The sequence below is a fragment of the Hirundo rustica genome, chromosome 3, assembly GCF_015227805.2.
Source record: "Hirundo rustica isolate bHirRus1 chromosome 3, bHirRus1.pri.v3, whole genome shotgun sequence".
NCBI classification, from domain to species: domain Eukaryota; kingdom Metazoa; phylum Chordata; class Aves; order Passeriformes; family Hirundinidae; genus Hirundo; species Hirundo rustica.
Genome location: NC_053452.1, coordinates 78911111 through 78930050, shown reverse-complemented (window position 1 = coordinate 78930050; position 18940 = coordinate 78911111). Strand labels below are relative to the sequence as shown.

The 18940-nt window shown below is 34.0% G+C and overlaps 1 protein-coding gene across 12 annotated transcripts in view; it reads right to left on the bottom strand.

Annotated features, from left to right (window-relative positions):
• MAP3K7 (mitogen-activated protein kinase kinase kinase 7) overlaps positions 1–18940 on the bottom strand; it is a 47845-nt gene that overhangs the window by 17257 nt on the left and 11648 nt on the right. For 4 of the 12 annotated variants that reach the window (XM_058419719.1, XM_058419721.1, XM_058419720.1 and 1 more), the window contains exons 2-13: positions 17726–17836; positions 16058–16123; positions 15136–15181; positions 14347–14485; positions 13100–13224; positions 9446–9574; positions 7160–7290; positions 6636–6717; positions 5280–5431; positions 4528–4687; positions 2105–2143; positions 1862–1942 (exon numbers count right to left, since the gene is read on the bottom strand). In XM_058419719.1, coding sequence (XP_058275702.1) covers positions 1862–1942; positions 2105–2143; positions 4528–4687; positions 5280–5431; positions 6636–6717; positions 7160–7290; positions 9446–9574; positions 13100–13224; positions 14347–14485; positions 15136–15181; positions 16058–16123; positions 17726–17836 — 1261 coding nt within the window. Of the gene's footprint in view, positions 1–1861; positions 1943–2104; positions 2144–4527; positions 4688–5279; positions 5432–6635; positions 6718–7159; positions 7291–9445; positions 9575–13099; positions 13225–14346; positions 14506–15135; positions 15182–16057; positions 16124–17725; positions 17837–18940 lie in introns of those variants that run through there. The other 8 variants (XM_040058290.2, XM_040058291.2, XM_040058296.2 and 5 more) reach the window with 3 other exon arrangements.

Below are 18940 nucleotides of genomic sequence, written 5' to 3'. Positions count from 1 at the left end.
GGAAATGAACCTTAAGATTTCACTGTTTTTCACAAGTGCATTAGATTCGTGGCTCATACTACCCGGGATAAATCTGCATGCATGTGCTATGGTCCCAAATCATCTTATTAATAGAAACTGCTGTTAGTGCATGACCCTGGATTTTACCCTGTTTCTATTCAGTCACAGCAAAATTCTCCATTTGTGATATTCTAATCCTCCCCTTAATGAATAGTTGCTTCTGATAAAGCATTAACAAGGAATTTTATTATCGCTCATTTGACTTATATACCTTAGGAGAAAATGTTGAGAAAACTCATTAATATGCTTGCTCCAACCCTATACTTTTTATTTTATTTCTATAGGTTTCTATTTCTTTCATACGTATTCCAAATTATCTTGAAATTCCCATCCTGCCAAGTTCAATTGGACCAGGTGAAGAATGTTTAATGACTGCCTCCTCCTAACTAAGAAATCACTAGACTGGTACAATCTGCTTTGTGGAAACAACATGCTATTTTATTTCACTGACTTCTTCATTATTGCCTAAAAGTTTCAAGGTTTCTTGGAACTTGGTTTCTTGGAAGTCTCAGTGTTGCTATGGGCAGTGTACAGAGACAAGAGGCACTCATTAGCTTCTAGAGGTTATTTACCAGGGTATCATCATGAGTTAACACTGAAACTGGACAGATGTCTTCACTTTCGCTTTCCTTGCTTTCTCAAAATTTAATTTCTGTCAGTGCAGGCCAGGACTGCTTGAAAGTTACAGCAAAAAGCTCCTCTAGCAAACTTTTTTGCCAATTTGTTAGACTTAGTGCCAAAGAGGTTTTCTTTTAATAGGTGCTATTTCTCTTTTAATAGGTGCTATTTCTCTTTTCACATTCTGTATTTTTACTGTAATCTTCAATAAAGTTATTTGAAAGAAACTTTTGTACAAAATTATCTTTTGCATTCAACTTGATAATACCTAACAATATAAAGATTTACTAGGAAACTTCCTCAGATGACAGGAATTTAGAATAGGAGGGCCACAGTTTTTAGTGGATTTCTAGATACTATCACTTGCATTTCCTGCCCCTGATATATCATTTTGAAGTGACTTATATACTGTTAATGGTATGCCTATCACAGTCTGGGTGGATTATACGTATTTTTAGGCTTTGAGAAGTATGAAATGAAAGAAAGAAAAACATCTTGCTACTAACTAAAAAAAGACTTGGGATACATAGGAATTGTTCATTAAAGTCTCAAATGATATTCCTATCCATGGCGCCTGATTATATTATTTTTTTTCCTATTAGAAGCCTCCTCTAGTAACTTTAGTCTGCATTAACTTAAATACAACAGCAATACCTTATGCACACACATTTTAGCCCTAGAAAAGTGTAGTCAAATATAAGAATTACAGAGGCTGTTAATGTTTTAATCACAAATATCACATGGATTTAGAGTTCTGTACATAATCTATCTTATTTTTCTGTTCTACTATTATCTGATTAAAAATGGGAGCCCAAACACAACAAAATCAGGGCAAAACAATTACCTAGACAGGAATTTTTCAATTAAGGTCTATTTTCACCAAATCATACAAGACTGCATATATAGTTTTCCTCTATAAGATGACTCTGAACATCAAGATCGTTAAGGGAAAAAGTACTTTATCAGTAGAAGTAAATTTGAATTAGAAGACTGAATAATCAATCTACTGATAAAAGTAAGTCTGTAATAAAATATCATGCTCCTCTTTACTGAAGCATTATGAAAAATTTAGTGGGATAATTTCTGGGCCTGTCCTAAAGCAACTGGAGCAAGAAGTATTTTAGCAGTCTGATCATTATTCCGGCATCTTAACCAATTGACCCGTTCACCTGGTCTGCGATACCTGGTATGATGATCTCAGGGACATCCAGAATGTTGCCAAATGAAGCAGTTTTACGATGGCCTCGTTTAGGCTTGGAATAGGCTGAAAAAATACACATATACAATACACATGCAAAACACTAAAATGGCAAGAGCAAAATTATTAAATTCCTAATACTGCATTGTTCATATACTTGGTTAAACTAGAGTTCATGCAAAAATGTGTCATGCAGAATAAACTGCATTGCCTTCCACTCATGCTTACACATAGTAAAGCAACTGTTAAAAAGCAAAAAATGCAGAACTAGCCATCATTACAACACGGTGTAATTAGTTATAGTTAGCAACACAAAAGTCAAACACAGAAAGCAGCATGGCAACACAGAAGGGAAAACCAAATGTAATTATCCGAACAGAGAACAAATTAAATTATTTCAATTCACCTGTATATTCAGAAAAAAATCTTGATTGCCTGAATTTAACTAATATTTTCTCTTTAGCACTGGGTACAAATTATTTTATTTAAAACTTATAGCTAGGTACTTCTGTTTCTTTAAATCACTTCCTTTCAAAGCAAATCTCATCTGCCTCTGAAAAAATGCTTACTTTTATTACATTTGACAATCAGTCCTGCCAGTTACTCTTTTGTCCTACTAGTGAAGATTTTTTGGTTTGAAAACTGAATATAACTACCAACTTTCTTATTTTTGAATAATGTTCAAGAAATGTTAAACACTTTGAAATAAAATCTAACAATACTTTTTAAATTTTTTTTATTTTACCACTTCTGTAGTTTAAGATAAATTGTCCCTATTTAGAGAAAAATCTGAATACGTCTCCCAAAGGTAAACGATGTAGTATACTCATCGCACTGAGTAATGGTGATGTGCATTACATGACTTACTCTTGCATTTGATCTAGAGGATGATGGAACAAGATTAAATAATTTTCAACCTGATTTAACAACAGCCAAATCCTCACCCAGCCATGCTTTTTTTTTTCAGGTTCACAGCATATTATTTCTGTCACACAGTTAAAAAGATTAAAAAAAGAAACCAAAACCAATAGAGTACTGTTTCATCTCTTTTTGAAAAAGTTACAGTCAGATGTGCTTGACCTCATTTCTCATAGTCCACTACTGCATGAAGTGATTTCGCAAAAAAATACTGAAAGAACCCCAAACCATAAACAGTATGTTCAATATTACCTTTATTTGAAGAAAAAGAAACCCTAAAGTCGTAACAAAAAAAAACCCCAAAAACAAACAACCCAAAGCCCTTAGATTATTCTGAATAATAATTATTATTTCAGAGCAATGTACTTAAAAAAGACAAACTCGGAAAATTAAAAACTCATACAAAGGGGGGTTATCTCTGCTAATGTCAGAAAGTTACATTAAGAATGTCAGTGACTAAAGTGAGCCCTGACACGTTTTAAAATAAAACCTGTATGGTGTTATTACCAGGTAAGTACACAGCTGCCTTCTGTATTAAGAAACCTTTAGAGATATTCTGGGTGAGATGTGCTACACAGTCATCCAGTCAAAGACTGACAATACAAAAGACAGAATTTGGAATAAAGCTTTCAAATAAAAACATGAAAGTAAAAAGAATTTAGGGAAAGATAAATATTATTTCAGTACCTTAGTATTTAATAAAATAAGATCCTCAAGTAATCATAACGCAATGGAGAATGAAAATGAAATAGCCATGGTGCACAAGAAAGCCAGAATTTTGATGTGTAATTCCTTATTAATTGCAGCTCCTCGCTTACCCTAATTTTCATATTGGTAGAAAAATACCCAAACAGCTAAATAACCCTGAACTAACCAAAGTAATTTTGTTTAATTATTTAAATCTGTGGTTATATGCCATAACACAAAAAACTTTCACACATGAAACTTAAAACCTGAAGTTTACATATATTAACAAGCAATATCTTTGATGAAGAAAAGAGACAAGAAAGTGTTTGCCAAGTGTACGCATTTTTATTAATTCACTCCTCAGAGATGAGTCAAAATTGCTTTCACCATAAAATTATATATGTATACTTACAGATGAATTCTAATTCTCTCAATGATTTAATGTTTAGAAATGACAGCTTATATCTGAAGGAAACCTGGCAAAACACCTGTAGCTGTTTTTTTAACAAAAGACAATGCTTTTTTAACCTGGTGAATAAAATCTAATTATGTTTCCCATTCTGAAATCTGTAAAAGTAGATTTTTAAACTTATTTGGGAACATGCTGAACTTTACACCTACCTCTTAATTTCAAAAGTATTACAGAGACAACCATGAAGAAAATGTTATTATATAAATAATTATGCTAGCAGAGATGCAATAACACTATTTCAAATAAAAAGGAGAAAGTTGTGCATTTGGAATAGGACTGATACTTAAAAGTCTCATAATGCAGTTTTTAAAAAGGTAAAAATCTCATTCACCAAAATCTCTAAAACCTTTAAAATACTCAAAATACTCAAGTCTTGCTGAGTGTATAACCATAAATAAAGGCAATTCCCTCCCACAATTAATAAGGGACAATCAAGAGTACAGGAATAGCTTAAGTATTTTCATATGGCTACTCTTGTCAACTTTCTGTAAGGCTATGCACGTTTTACAATTTCCTTCTTCCTTTTTTAATTTCCAACTCCTTAGTCTACTCCCCAAACATCATTAAATTTTACCTGTGATGGAAGCTATTCTTGCTTCTATTTCAGACATGTCAGCACTCATCCTTTTGGCTTCTCCGGAAACAAGGGCTGACGGTGGTCGTGCGCGAACCTCTGACAAGCTCTCAACACTGCTCCCACGAGATGGGGGTAAACTCAAACGGCCAGGATCACCCTGTTTAACAGTCACATTTTGTAAATAGAAAATTATTTCTTCAATGTGCATTTTCAAAGTGACAAGATTTAAAATTTGTAACACAATAAATGGCAATAATTTAGCTATTATTGGTATCTACAAATGAAATATCTGCAGCTTTGAAAATAATCTAACTTCACACAGATAAAAAGATCAGCAGAATTAGGCCAATACTGTCATAAGAGAATCTTTGTGTTTTTGCATTCTACTTGAAATAAACCAAGGTATTTTCAAAGTTCACCTAAGTGTTTAATCCTTTCACATCACACTAATATTTAGGTTATAAATTAAGGCAGCAATTTTCAAACATATCTTTTTAATGTAATAAATCCCTTTAAATACAATGAACTGTTCTTTACATTTCATTGGAGATCTTACTAGAGCCTTCCAGTTTACCTTTTTGGAATCATACAACATTTTTCCGTCTCCTTTCATATTCTTCTCCTATAACTAACTGGATCAAATTTTGCACTGTTTTGAATGAGGACACACATTTCAGAGAAGATACAACACTTATGTCTACCCATGTCCATTTTGTTACTGTGGTTCAAAATCGCACACATTGGCTTACCGGCTGCTTGGCCGTATTTTTGATTTGCTGCGCCAGTTTTGATTCCAAACGTTTAATAGTGTCATTGGTAGAAGCTCCTTGGAAGTCACTTGGTTCCATGTTGGCATCGCTCTTGTTACTTGTGTTTGTAGAAGTGATGTCCATGAATGAACCTAGAAACCAGTAACAAGAAAAAGCATTTAAGAATGTCCAATAAAAGTACTGAAGCACGTCTCTTCATAGGAAAGCTCTCAAAACTATAACTTGCCTTTAAAGCAACACTTCAAAACTTTTAATGAAAGACCAGTTGCAAGATTGCTACGGAGCAATTAGTGTAAGCAGCAAGAAGAGTGAAAAAAGAGTATGTAACTAACTATTATGATAACATTCTGAAGTCAATCTTTACCACTCTTTGAAATTGTTAGGGTAGCTGTTATATTAACAGCAACCTCATTCACAAAAAAATGACAAAGACCATCATTAACCACAGAGGAGCACAAATACCTGAAAATATCAGCCAATATATATTCACAGTTTGAAGTGATAAATTATGTCTTAAAATCACGTGCTGAGAGATGGAGAAAAACTAGTAAAATCAGTGAAATGCTAAAGCTGCAAAGGTTTTGTTAATATAAAGGTCACTAAGCTGCAAAGTAGCTAGTGAGGCTTTATCCAAAGTAGCAGCAATTTCTTTGGAGAGAGAAAATAATCAAACCAAGCAGAGGAAGCTGAAGACACGTAAGATTAAAAACCACTGGAAGCTGAAGACACACAAGATTAAAAACTACTTAAATGGAAAAAAATGTACTCTAAACAATGAGGAAAAGGAATAATCTTTTTCTTTTATTATTAAAGGATTTCTTTGAGGGCAAAACTACCTGAAAATCTAGCCTACATTTTGTTCCATCCACCCTTCTAGTGATTTTTCTTGCACTTATTTTAAATTACTGAGTTTACGACAACTTATAAAACAAATGCAAGCTTAAATTGTGGAGATTGCAACTTAAAGCAGTGCAGCTTTCAAGAACAGTGAAAAATTCTAAACTGACAACTCCTAAACATTACATATGAGTACAAGGGTGTCAATTGCAAGCAACGCTCATGGGGAAAAATGGAGACATTAAACATGGGCATTTGGAGACGGCTTTTATTATAAGCTTTTTCTTCATTACATGTACACTTCAGAAAAACCATTTGACTGAGGACACTAAATATGATGTGTTATGAGGTATTAACAAAATAAATAGGGTCTGCTGATGCTAAAGGTTTTGGAAATCTTTTCCATCTTGAGTTCAAAATCAATGTAAGAATGTGTTTTATAATCTATCTGCATCATTTCATGTTGCTGTTCTTTCTCTCTAACTTATACAAATGTACCTGTGCTAGTGGCAGAGTTGCTTTGGCCTTCGTCTGAATATTGGCAAGGATACTGCAGAGGTTCATCAGCTCCTGGAAAGTACTGTGAAAAAGCAGTAATTATTTGATAAAGTAATTAACAATAGTTTTTAAATTATTTAAATACTGCCTCATAATTTTTAAGTGTAAATTATATATTACATTTATAACAATTTATTTAGAAGAGAAATGAATACAATTATTTTTCATAATTTAATACATTCGATACACCTATGACTTTATTTTTTCAAATCTATTATGAGTTATTATACCCCTCCAAAGAGGGCATATCTATATATTTATACATATCTATATATAGATATAAAAGACAAATTATTTCCCTTCTCTACTACAATAATTTGACAATTTTTGTCAAAAAGAAAGAGGCGCAAAAGAAAATACACAGGCCCACCTTTGGAGTGGGATGAAAGGCATACCTTTTGTAAATCAATTTCTCAGCTCAATACTTTAAGAAATGATTAAAACACTTAAGCAAATTTTTATACCCGCATCAAGTGTGTCATTATTTTAACGATTTCCTCCATGGATGGCCGTTGTGAGGGATCCTTGGACCAACAGCGGGTCATTAAACTCTCAATTGGTTTAGGTAGATTTTTGATCAGTGGTGGCCGAGTACCTGCAATTGAAATTAGAAGACACCTTAAATTTTTTAAACAGACTCTGAAACAACTGAGAGTGTCTGATCTCTTTCCAGTATTGTGCTAAGTAAATAAAGGAAAATGCAGAGTTAATTGCAGTCTGGATGAACTGGCTTGTACTTAATTTTCTCTCTTACAAACAAAAACTGACAAGAAAAGTTCATTTGCACTACACAACAGCAGTAGAAAAAAATTAAACTTTTCCCTCAGTACAGGTTTGAATACATTCACTGACTGACCAAATATAGCATATTACAAAGGCTAAAGAAATGCTACTTCTTTCTGAAGAATGAAGTTCTTGGCCAAACTGGGAAACAAGTAGTAACAGTCTTTGGTTCCTAATGCTGTATTCACAAGGAAAAAAAACCCCAAACCAATCAACCAACCAACCAACATAACAACAAAAAAACCCAAAAAAATCCCAAACAAAAACCAAAACCACCACCAAAAATACAAAAAAAACCCCACAACCCCAAACCAAACCAAAAAACAAAAAGCCAAAAAAAAAAAAAAGAGAGAGAAAAAACCCCCAAAGTCTTGAAGTACTTTTGAAAGCTGATTTTGCTCCTAAGAACATCCAGAAAAATTATTAGGCACTGGAACTTCCAATTTTGTGTGACTTTTTCATGGTCTATACTAATTTTTAGTAACATTTTATTTCGACTAACGTATAACTATTCAGCTGGTTTTTGCTTCAAGTTCCTCCTCTTATTACAATTTCAATGAGAACAATTAATGGACAACGAGATGTGTTTGATATATGAGACACAGTGATGGTTTGCCAAGAAAGCAGTAAGTATTTAAGAATATATTCAAGAGAACAAGTAATACATGAAATAAGAATGCCACAACAGTTTTAAGTGAGATGAAGTGCACTAACACTTCCTTCTTAAGAAGGAAAAAGAAAATGGAAAAAATAAAAAGGGTAAAATTTTAAAGCAAAAGTAGGTAGAGATAGGGAATTTTAAAGTATACTCCCACACCTCACTGAGGCTTCCTGATTTACACTTAGTTTTACAGTTAATGCTTTTATGCAAGGCACTTATCACTCCTAATCTCAATGTCTAGTATCCTTGAAAAAGTGTAGGATCTCTTTCCTCATTCAAAAATGGTATTTGCAAACATCTCTCTGTGCATTTTTAAGACTATAATATTAATTGATTCTATCACTGTCTGTCCCATTCTCTTCTTTGAACAGGATATGCCTGTGCTCACCTTATGTTTCTATCATTTACTACTGAAGCAATGACATTCAGACAGAATACCAGCCTTCACTGCTTGTAAATTTTCTCTTCTAAAATGCTGGCGCTTGCTTTGATGTTGTCTCTCACAAATGGCAGAAACTCTTTGCAGACATTCACTGAACTATTTCACTATCATTACTTTATTACTCAAAAAATTGATCTGCCATGGTACCTAAAAACACAGCAGTAAAAAAGTTACACTTCTAGCATGAAGATACTACAGTCTACTACACTGACCAATGTTACACCACTGGTTGAAAGAAAGCTCCTGAAAATCTGTTCTGTATACTACTTAGCACAGTAGAGTGCAGGTACCTAGCTATAAAGATAAAACCATTCAAAAGCAGAATAAAAAAGAACAAAACAAAACACAAATCAAACTCCAAACCACTACAGATGAAAAACAAAAGTAACATTTTTAATGACTAGTGGCCCTGAATGAGGCCTCATAGCTTCTAACATTTCTAAACACACGTTAAATGACTTAAAATTACACATTTCTTGTAGATGGTTCAATTAAAAAAAAATATAAAAGAACAACAATGTAGCTCATAAAATTATCATTCAGCCAGGTAAGAGCTTTTTCTCAGATTACTTATAAAATGCAGTGTTGTAATAATGAGGACACAGCTCTTAATCTTTCTTTGTTCATAGACCAGTTACAAGCACTGTAGCAGTCAAGTAACCCAAAACCCACACTGACACAAAAGTGGCAGTGTCTAACTACGTCTTTGTGACAAAAATGCATATTTAATGAAGCAAAAACCAGAAACACTAGTAATTTACAACTGTATAGCTAAGGGTGTTTAGCAAATTTATAGGTCATATACACAACTTCAAACGCATTATTTTTCAATAAAGTAAAAGTTGAAAAGTATTTTCAACTCACCATTGTGAACTGCCCACATTATTCGGAAAGCGGGACCACCAATCTCATCAAAAGGTTTCCTGCGGGTGATTACCTCCCAGAGAATAATACCCCAACTGAAAACGTCACATTTTTCACTGTAATTGCTACCTGGAAGAAAGCCATCAATGTCATTTGACTCTTTTCTTTGTAACACATTAAAAAGAAATATAGTTTGAGCAGATAGAATCAGGTTGGAAAAGACCTCCAAGATCACTGAATCCAACCTTTGACTAAACACCACAATGTCAACTAATCAAGTGGCACTAAGTGCCACGATGAGTAGTTTCTTCAATGCTTCTAGGGATGGTGATTCCATGACTCCCCTGGGCAGCTTGTTCCAATAAATAAATAGCTTTACATACTTACTTTCACTTCACATTTATTATGCTGAAAAACCCCTGATTTCTAAAGCTGGCTGATTCATGCTAACTTAAGTCAGAAATCACATGACAGTATGACTGTTAAGAATGCCTCTCTCTGGGAATCCATCCTTGGAGTTATCTTGAAATGATAAAATTCATCAGTTTCCTTAATAATAAACCACAATTTATTAGGTCAAAAAACCCTGTTGCTTTCGTGATCAATTGATTATTTTTGTTTCCTCTAAATATTCTTCAATTCACTTCTTCCAGCCTTAGCGACAATATGCCAGCCCGTAATATCTGCCATCCATTACTCTTTATTAATTACAGGTCTTCAGAAGAACTAAGTTACCATATGAACAAGCTCAGGAGAGTCCTCAATTTCTCACAATCTGATTTCCTCCTAGTTTATTATTCTTATTCTTTTGTAATGTCACTACTTAATTAAAATTCTTTGACCAGAATTTCAGTATACCTAAGACTCCTAAGGTGCTGAAGGCAGCACCTTACGTGACATAAAATAATAAATAAAAATGTTCAGAGGCTACAAAGAAAGAATGTATGCTTTGTAACCGTAACTCGTGCAAACGCTAGTAAGATAGGTGAATGGCTAATGATATGAGAATAAATGTGTGAATATAACTTATAGGAGATTTGCTCATCTATCTTCAAACAAGGATTAAAATTGGCATACAGTGGCCAAGAGATTTTTTTTGTTTATACCTAATCAGAAAGCATTATTTAGACAAATCATCTCAGTGGAATTAAAGAAGTCTAGTTTCATGTGAATACCCATCATACAGCAACAGTTGCAAGAAGCTCCATCCACTACCTGTGAGCCAACTTCCTCTGCCCCCATACCTCTGACAAACCATGCAAGGCAAACAGCCTGTTCTCTGTCTGGCCAGTTCTTGCAGTCTAGCCAGTTTGCAAGACAAACACAAGAAAGAGGCTGCAGCATGAACCACAAGTCCTCTTTAAGTGAAGACACTAATTTGGACTTTACAAAACTCTCTAAGGATGTGGATCTCAAAAACTCTTTACACCTCTATCAAAGTAGCTGAAAGTGGCTAATGAGTTCAAAAGGTAAGAAGAAAAACAAAGTCAGCTTTATCAGTCGGCTTATTTTCAAAGATGCTGGGGGAAAAAAGTCATGTAAAAAATGGCAGATCACAAAGGGAAGCAAAACAGTCTCATCTATGCAGTCACAGCACTTCTGTAACACATAGCTTATGAAACTAAAGTAGTGCTTATTCCCCTATTTGAGCAATGAAATTCTACTTGGCGGCTGAGAAGTCTTGGATGAATTCTGAAAAGTGAGAGTCCAAAAGAAGTGAGACAGTATTCTGTATTGTTCCCTTATGTAAGAGACTTTGATTGGACAGACACATTAATTCCTCAAGTTATCCTATTTTATCAAAGTGATTTTATTTTTTTTTAATGGTTTCTTCTAATGGGAGTTCTGATATTGGAATTGCTCTCTTTTGCTTCATTCTGATCTATATCGTATTATTTTTGCTTAGATTATTTGAGCTGTACAAGGCTTTAGGCGCCCTAATATTTAAAATGGGGGGAAAATCTTTATATTACTGCAACTACTTCAATAAGCGCCATGTTCTGCAATGGATGCTTTTCATGCCTTTACTGTTCTCATCTAGAAACCTCAGTACTAGAACAGCACCAAGTTAATATTAGCCTTTACTCCATTGTTGAATTCTGATGCAGTAACACAAGCAAAGAATATTTTAACAACTTTGACATTTTTATAATGATTTGTCTATTTATCAGTAAATGCTTTCAGTTATAAGTACATAAAAACAACTGTAAACTGAAGGCTTCTTGCTGCTGTCCAACAATAACTGCAGTACAAGATTTCTTCATTCTACATTGCTGGATTCATACACCAGAGAAACTAGGACAGGAACTGTAAATCCCTACTACAATACACTTATTTACATCCATTTTAGATTAAGATTTTTCACCAAAAAAATCTAGCTTTAACACTGATTGTTCAATTGCTTATTGCTAAAAGGAAAAAAACCTCCTTTTTATTTTAATGTTCATAATGTTTAATTGTTTTAATAAACTAGTGTTAAGAAAAGAAACAGTCCTGGCTAAAAAAACAGAGAAAGTGCCTGAATATAAAATGACATAACAGAAAATTTCCAGCCATCAGAGTGAAACAAATAATCCTTGTTTTACTGGGTTGGTACTCTAAGCAATATGTGGAAGAAACTGGCATCTTCAGCAGAAAAGTTCCAAAGGTAATGTTTGGGAGGGATTCTAAAACTGTATATGGACAGTCTCTGGAATAAGGGCAGTAAAAGAAAAGAGGCCATTTGGATCCAGAATCTGGGAAACCACTGCTGCACATAGGCACTTGCCAAATATATCAAATCAAGGACACCAGCCTCCTGAAGAAGGAGGATGATTTTTCCAGATTATTGCTAAATTGCATTGATAATTAAGGTACAGACAGGTTAAACAGTGTTTAATCTGCAATTCAGCATCTATGGGATTTTTTTTTGATAATGCAGCAATTATAGGTATCTAATTATCAAGTATCATCAGTCTTCCCCAATTACACTCCAAGAAATAGCTTGTTTTCCTACTTAACCAAATTAACTGGTATTAACAAGTTCCTCAGTATGTAGGAAAGAGGAAGTACATCAAATCTCTAGATTACACAAAAAGCAGATGAAGATGAGAGTTACAAGAAAAATGGGGGATCAAAAAAAAAAGGCATTTATGTTCAATTTAGAGACTCTAATGGATATTCTAAAATTAAAAGCCGATCAGAGTAGGGAGGGAAAGTAATGGCAGTGTATTTAAATGACAGCAGAGTTTGAAATCATTTAAGAATCTTAGAAACAGGAAAATTGTGGGGAAAGAGCCCTCTGGCTATATTTTACTTACTTACAAAATAAGGAACTGAAGCTGTCTAAAGGTACTCCTTATGTAAATCTCAGCAATGACAAATAAAGGTTCAACATCTTCACGTACTAAATGTCTAATATTAACATGAGAGAGTTGGGTCAGTGCTGCTCTTCAAACCTCTGCACAATTATTTGACAACATACAGATTAAAAAAAACCTCATACAGATTAAAAAAAAAAAAAGTTAGACTTCTGCCAAAACTCTTTCCGTTGTTACCTCAAACTTTAGTAAACTTTATTTTAAAGACTACATGATGTTCTTATTCTTACATCACATTAATTCACATTTGCATCCCTATAAAGAAAACTTAACATTAACGCTGAATTTTTATTACCTTCAAAAACTTCAGGTGCCATCCAAGCAGCACTTCCTTTGTTGTTGGTCATGTGTGTTTGAATATCACAGGCTGTACCAAAGTCACAGATTTTTAGAACTGTCCCCCCAGCTACCAAAAGCAAACTGTCAAACAAAAAAAAAGGATATTAAAATTGTAGAATAAAATAGTCTGATAACAAACCACTGATTTTTTTTTTTAATCCCAACAACTATCATTCTAATACAGGTGAATCTCTTTAGCTTTCTATCTTGACAATTTGTTTTATAATATGGGAAATACAGAAGGTCATTTGTGTCTAATGTGAACATATTACATATTTTAAAGTAATCCAGTATATGCTGTAATTTGTTAATATTTCTACATGGTATATTTTAAATAAATACCTTTAGCCAAAGTAAACCACTAAGAATATATTGACAAAAGCAGACTTTCAGATACCAGGGGCTGAAAACCAACAAGTGCTGTAATAGTTTTACCAAAAGAAGAACAATCATGATTCCCACTAATGTTAGTCAATGTAGCTGTTTATTAAAATGGAAGCACTTGAAGTTACATGTGAACAACTCTCTAAATCAAAACTGGGGAATACAAGAAAGAACTAAAAATTTAAACTGTGGCTTCATGCTATAATTTTACCTGGTAATAACTGCAGATTACTACCAAAAGGGATGATTATGCTGATCCTTAAATATCTGTTTCTATCTAACCTGTGGAGCCAGATCTGAAGCTGTAAAATGAGTCAGATAACAAACTGACTGGGTAGAAAACTATTAAATTTTGTTTCAATGGAAAGTGATGGGAGCATCTTGCAGGGGTAGGAGAGCAGGCAGAATGAGGGGATAAAGGAAGATGGCCATGTGGCGAAAGAGCTCTAATGCAACAGATTAAATATGACATTAGAACCAATCAAGCCCCCACAATGCTCTCTTATCGACCACCACAACCATTCCAAAACTGGAAGATTCTAAATGCCTCTGATAAGAAGCCCTATTCCTAATAAAATCCTCTTCCACAATGCAGGGCAAGAACAGGGTATTTTTCCAGTTTAACAGAAAGTAACTGAATACAGTTAATTTTCTCTATCATAAAACATCATCCCGTAACTGAAGTTTCAAATGCACAGCTTTCATTTGGAACACAGTGCATCCAAAAGTTAGTACCACTCTTTTAAATGCAGTAAGATTATTATAAATGATCTTAAATACCAATTGTAAGAAAATATGAAAAATGAACTATAAACCTACTTTGGTGGTTTCAGGTCTCTGTGAATTAGAGCCTTTGGTTTCATACTGTGGAGATAGGCCACTCCTTGGGAACACTGCAGACACCAACTCATGGCATGTGCAGCAGTATAATGAGGCAGAGGTTCAGCACCATGCAGCACTGCAAAACAAAGGCACAAACTAAAAAGAACTTTATTGCATATTACAACAGATACAATGGAGTTAACAAAATACCAGTCAGAAAGCTCTATGGAATCTAAGTAATCACCAACACATCATTACTGCAACTAAAAATATCCTTCTGCAGGCTGTTAAAATAACAGAAATGTCAAAATATTTCCCATCTTTTTAGTACACTTTCCATAATCATTTATGTTAAAATTCAGTATGAAGTGTTGCTTGTTCTCATCTATCCCTGGTAAAAGCTTAAACAAATGCCCAGGGAATTTACAAATTAAGGAAGAATGTTTTCAGATATTCCACTGGAAAACCTTAAATTATTTGTATAAAATACAAGAAACTGCTATGAAGAACAAACTAGCGAACTGAAAAGAGCTTTTAAAAGGCACACTCCCTTCTCCTTAAAATTATTTTAAGAATTTCAAAGAACCACATAATAGTTGGAAGAGTTCTCTGGAAGTCCACCAAGCAGGTCATACAGGCCACCTCCAGCTAGTTTCCCAGGACTGTGTTCAGGTGGCTTCTGAATAGCTCCAAGAATGGAGACATATTTATGAAGCAACTTGTAGTTCAGATGATGTTTGCCCTAATACTAGCACTTTAACTCCAGGAAATTGAAATGATACTCACCATTGTACAGAGAACCTCCTTCAGCATACTCCATTACAAGACAAACCTTTGGGGGGAAGGGGACAAAAATAGGCATACTTTCAATGCAGAGGCAGAAAACAGCTTTTGTAAACTGAAAGAGAAGTTCTTTGAGAACAATTGAAAGGCCTCCATACCTAGGCTAATGGAAAATACATCAGTCAGTTTGAAGTGCGAGTATTTACATGTAAAAAAAATATCAGTTTTACAATTAGCTCGAGTTAGAAAATAAAAGAATTACCTCCCTCCTCCTTAGCCTTAAAAAGCAAATACTGTCTTCAAACTGTAGTTTAGTGTCTTTTACTTTATTCCTTTAGTGGCTTCCAAAAAAAATTAGTTAAATACCACGCCAAAAGAATTTCACTAGTACCAAGAAAGAAAAGGGATGCAGCACTATTTTAAGCAATTAGATAGCTCAAAGAAGAATTAGCTAAGGATACATCTGTCCTGTCACAGTACTCTCTCTTCTGCTTAGAGAATTTGTGAGACTGTTTGCAGCTGTGGCAGAAAGCAAGCAAATCCTGAAAACTGCATGTATGAAAATAGGAGCTGATTTACAAGACACAGTCATGTACTAATAATGCATTTCCTTTTTGTATTGATTTGCAATTAATATGACTGTAGATATGAATGTAACTACATATGTAAATTTTGAAAAACTGAAGTATAACTGGTGTTTAGGAACAGATTTGGGGTGTTCTTGAAAGAATTTATTTTTCATAGCAATAGAAAGGAAAAACAAATACCTGAAAATATCAGCCAACCTAGATATCTGTGTATTTCCTTATTATGGCTAAAACATGAAAAACATATAAAATAAACATTTTTTTATAAAATACATGTTCTGTGCTTGAATATGTTAAGCTAGTCACTTTTTGTAATACTGACATAAGCTGTAACTTACTGGGTTGAGACAGGCTCCATATAACTTGACAATATTGGGATGGTTTACTCGTGACAGTTGTCGAAGCTGCAATACAAATCATACAGTTTCAAACCATGGGGGAAAAAGGATAATGCTTTATTTTCATAGCTATAAATAATACACCGCAACAGCAAGTAAAGTTTTCTATGTCTGCATAACCTCAGATGCTGATTTTACAAATTACACAACTTATGTCACTCAGGATTTTAATTTATGTAATGAGGTTTGTGTCAAACTGGAACTGTTTTTAAGAGAAAGTTTGAAGAAATTACATTTAAAGCAAGTATTTTTGTCAGGCTATAGTAAAGTCACTCAGGTCACAAGCACTGTGCAACTATGACATCTATAGATTTGGTGCTCTTCCTGAAGCCCTCAGTTTTGGGGACTACATAAAAATGTCTCATTAAATAAAAAAAAAAAAAATCAGAATCATACTGTCTGATCATACTGTCTGTTTTGACATTATAGATGAGAAAAGTTCTAAAATCCTCAGGTCCGCAACTGTATAAAATAATTTAATATTAAAATGTCATAGTTCCAAGAACCTATTATTATTTGGACTGACAATTGCACTATTTTGCATTGTTTTTTTTACCACTATGTAATAGAAGCAAGCAAAAAGGAATTTTTTTCCCTTTACACAGACTGCTGAAATAGTTAATGCTGTCTATGGAGCAAATGCAATTATTTCTATACACTTCAGAAGACCTAAAAAATCAGAATGAAATAGTTCAACTGATGTTTGCACTGTGTAGGGTTTCCTGAATAGCAGTAATTACTGAAGCATTTCTGGAATTATCTACTCAGATCTCTTTCGAACATAAAAATCCCAAGAGACCAATCAGATCTACTCAGCATTAAACCAAACTCAGATGAATAACCTTAAAAACTTTTCCTCTTAATAAACAACATATAAATATTTACAGAAAGGCCTATTACAAAAATGCTTTTTCCAGCCCTTTAGCATGTCACATTTTACTAGAGTTAGTTCTAAATTTAAGAGTTTTATTTTTAATGTATTTTGTGTATCCTGAACAGCCTAAGTTATAACTGAATCAATACTAAGCAGCATGTGACAATATATCTCATTTAAATGAAACTTTTGATTCTAGAAAATATTATGTATCTTGGGACGTCTATCAATTTATCTGAACTACTCAAGACAATTTTAAAAAAGCAAATATTGAATGAAAACAGTGATTGCCTTTAAGGTAGCAATGTACTTATATAAAAGAAAAAAAAATTCAAATTATTAGAACTGATGAAAAAACTCAGAAGTAGTTTCAAATATCAAGCTGATTGTACCAGAGAACCTAAGCTGTGGCCCCTGGAAGTGTTAATCAGCTCCAAGGGTTTGGTGGGTATTCCAGCTACATCCTGGCTTCAGGTTGGGACAGAATTCAAGAACTGTTATTTTCCTACTTGTGTGCCCGTGTCTCTCCCACACTCTTGCTTTTCAGTTTTTATGAGAAGCAAACTAAAGCAGCTGTAATGTGTTCTGCAAGACAAGGGTCCAAGCCTGAACTGGGTACCACAGGCAGCATTTATCTTGTCTTGAAGACATAGCTTTTAGTACACTAAATGCACCCATGAATTCATAAAACAAACTCTACCAAACCCCATATTTTCCCATCAAACATACTGTACCTCTACAATGAAGGCTTTTCTTTCAGATTCACTTTCTATCTGTTTAATGGCTACATCTTTAGCTCGCCATTTTGCCTTGCAGACCACACCAAAGGCTCCTCTTCCAACAACCTAGAACAAAATATAAAACACTAGAGTTAAAACTTGAAATGGCTTCGATCCACTGTGTAGGAATTCACAAACAGAAATTTAATTTAGAAAACTGAAGATTAACAGGCTTGAGTTTTGTAGTAGGAATTGAATACTATGCCACCAAAGCATAACTGGTCTTAGCTAAGCTTGCTCAAGAGATCATGTACAGAAAAATTGGAAAACACACATACAAAACATTTTATTACTAATGTGCAGTGACACTACTTCAGAAAAGTATAATCTCAATTATTTAGAACAAGATTTGCACAGAAGAAAATTAGAAGAATGAGACCAATATTTTTTTTAGGTTTTGCCCATGAAATTTTAACTCTCTGCTGTATTTGCTTATTCTTGCTAAAAATAGGAATTAAGAGTTCTAAAATTTAAATGCATACACGACTGCACAGGACTATGATGAAATCATGACAAGATGGTCAATGTGCTCAAAGTTATCAGTTCATTTTCTCACAGATGATTCAAGAGTGTGATAGCAGTAAATTATCCTGCAAGTCCTCCAAAAAAGCATCATGACTATAAACAAAGCTTCCCCTTTTTCTATTGAAGTCTGCTTTCCAGCTTATTTAGAATTAACATTGCCTACAACTATGAAAAAAAACTAAACAAGAGTCTTTAACCTTTGCTGTGAAGAAGCTTTAACACCACCATTATTTAGAGTAGCTCTTTGAAATCAAGTCTAGAAATGAAAGCAGGATAGAAAGAAGGGCACTTTCAGTTACTAGTGAATTACACATGATGTTTTATTGAAAATTCACTTCTTTTAATTGTTCCTCAGAGGAAAAATGGGATAATAGTCCATTTTTGGAATAATGCAGGAATAATGACAAAACATGCACATGAGATGTAAAATTGAAATGAAGGTGTTTCCAACACAGTGACTGCAGCCACTACAGGAAAGTACAGACAAGTGTGTTGTTACTCAAAGGCTCAAAAGAAAATGCTGAGGAGGAGGAAACCTAGGGCACACATAGGCAAAGAAGGAAAAGGAGCTCCTTCAAATCCAAAAAATGTAAGGCAGGCAAGACGAGAAGTAGGAGAGGGGAGGAGAAAGAAGGGGGGACTGAC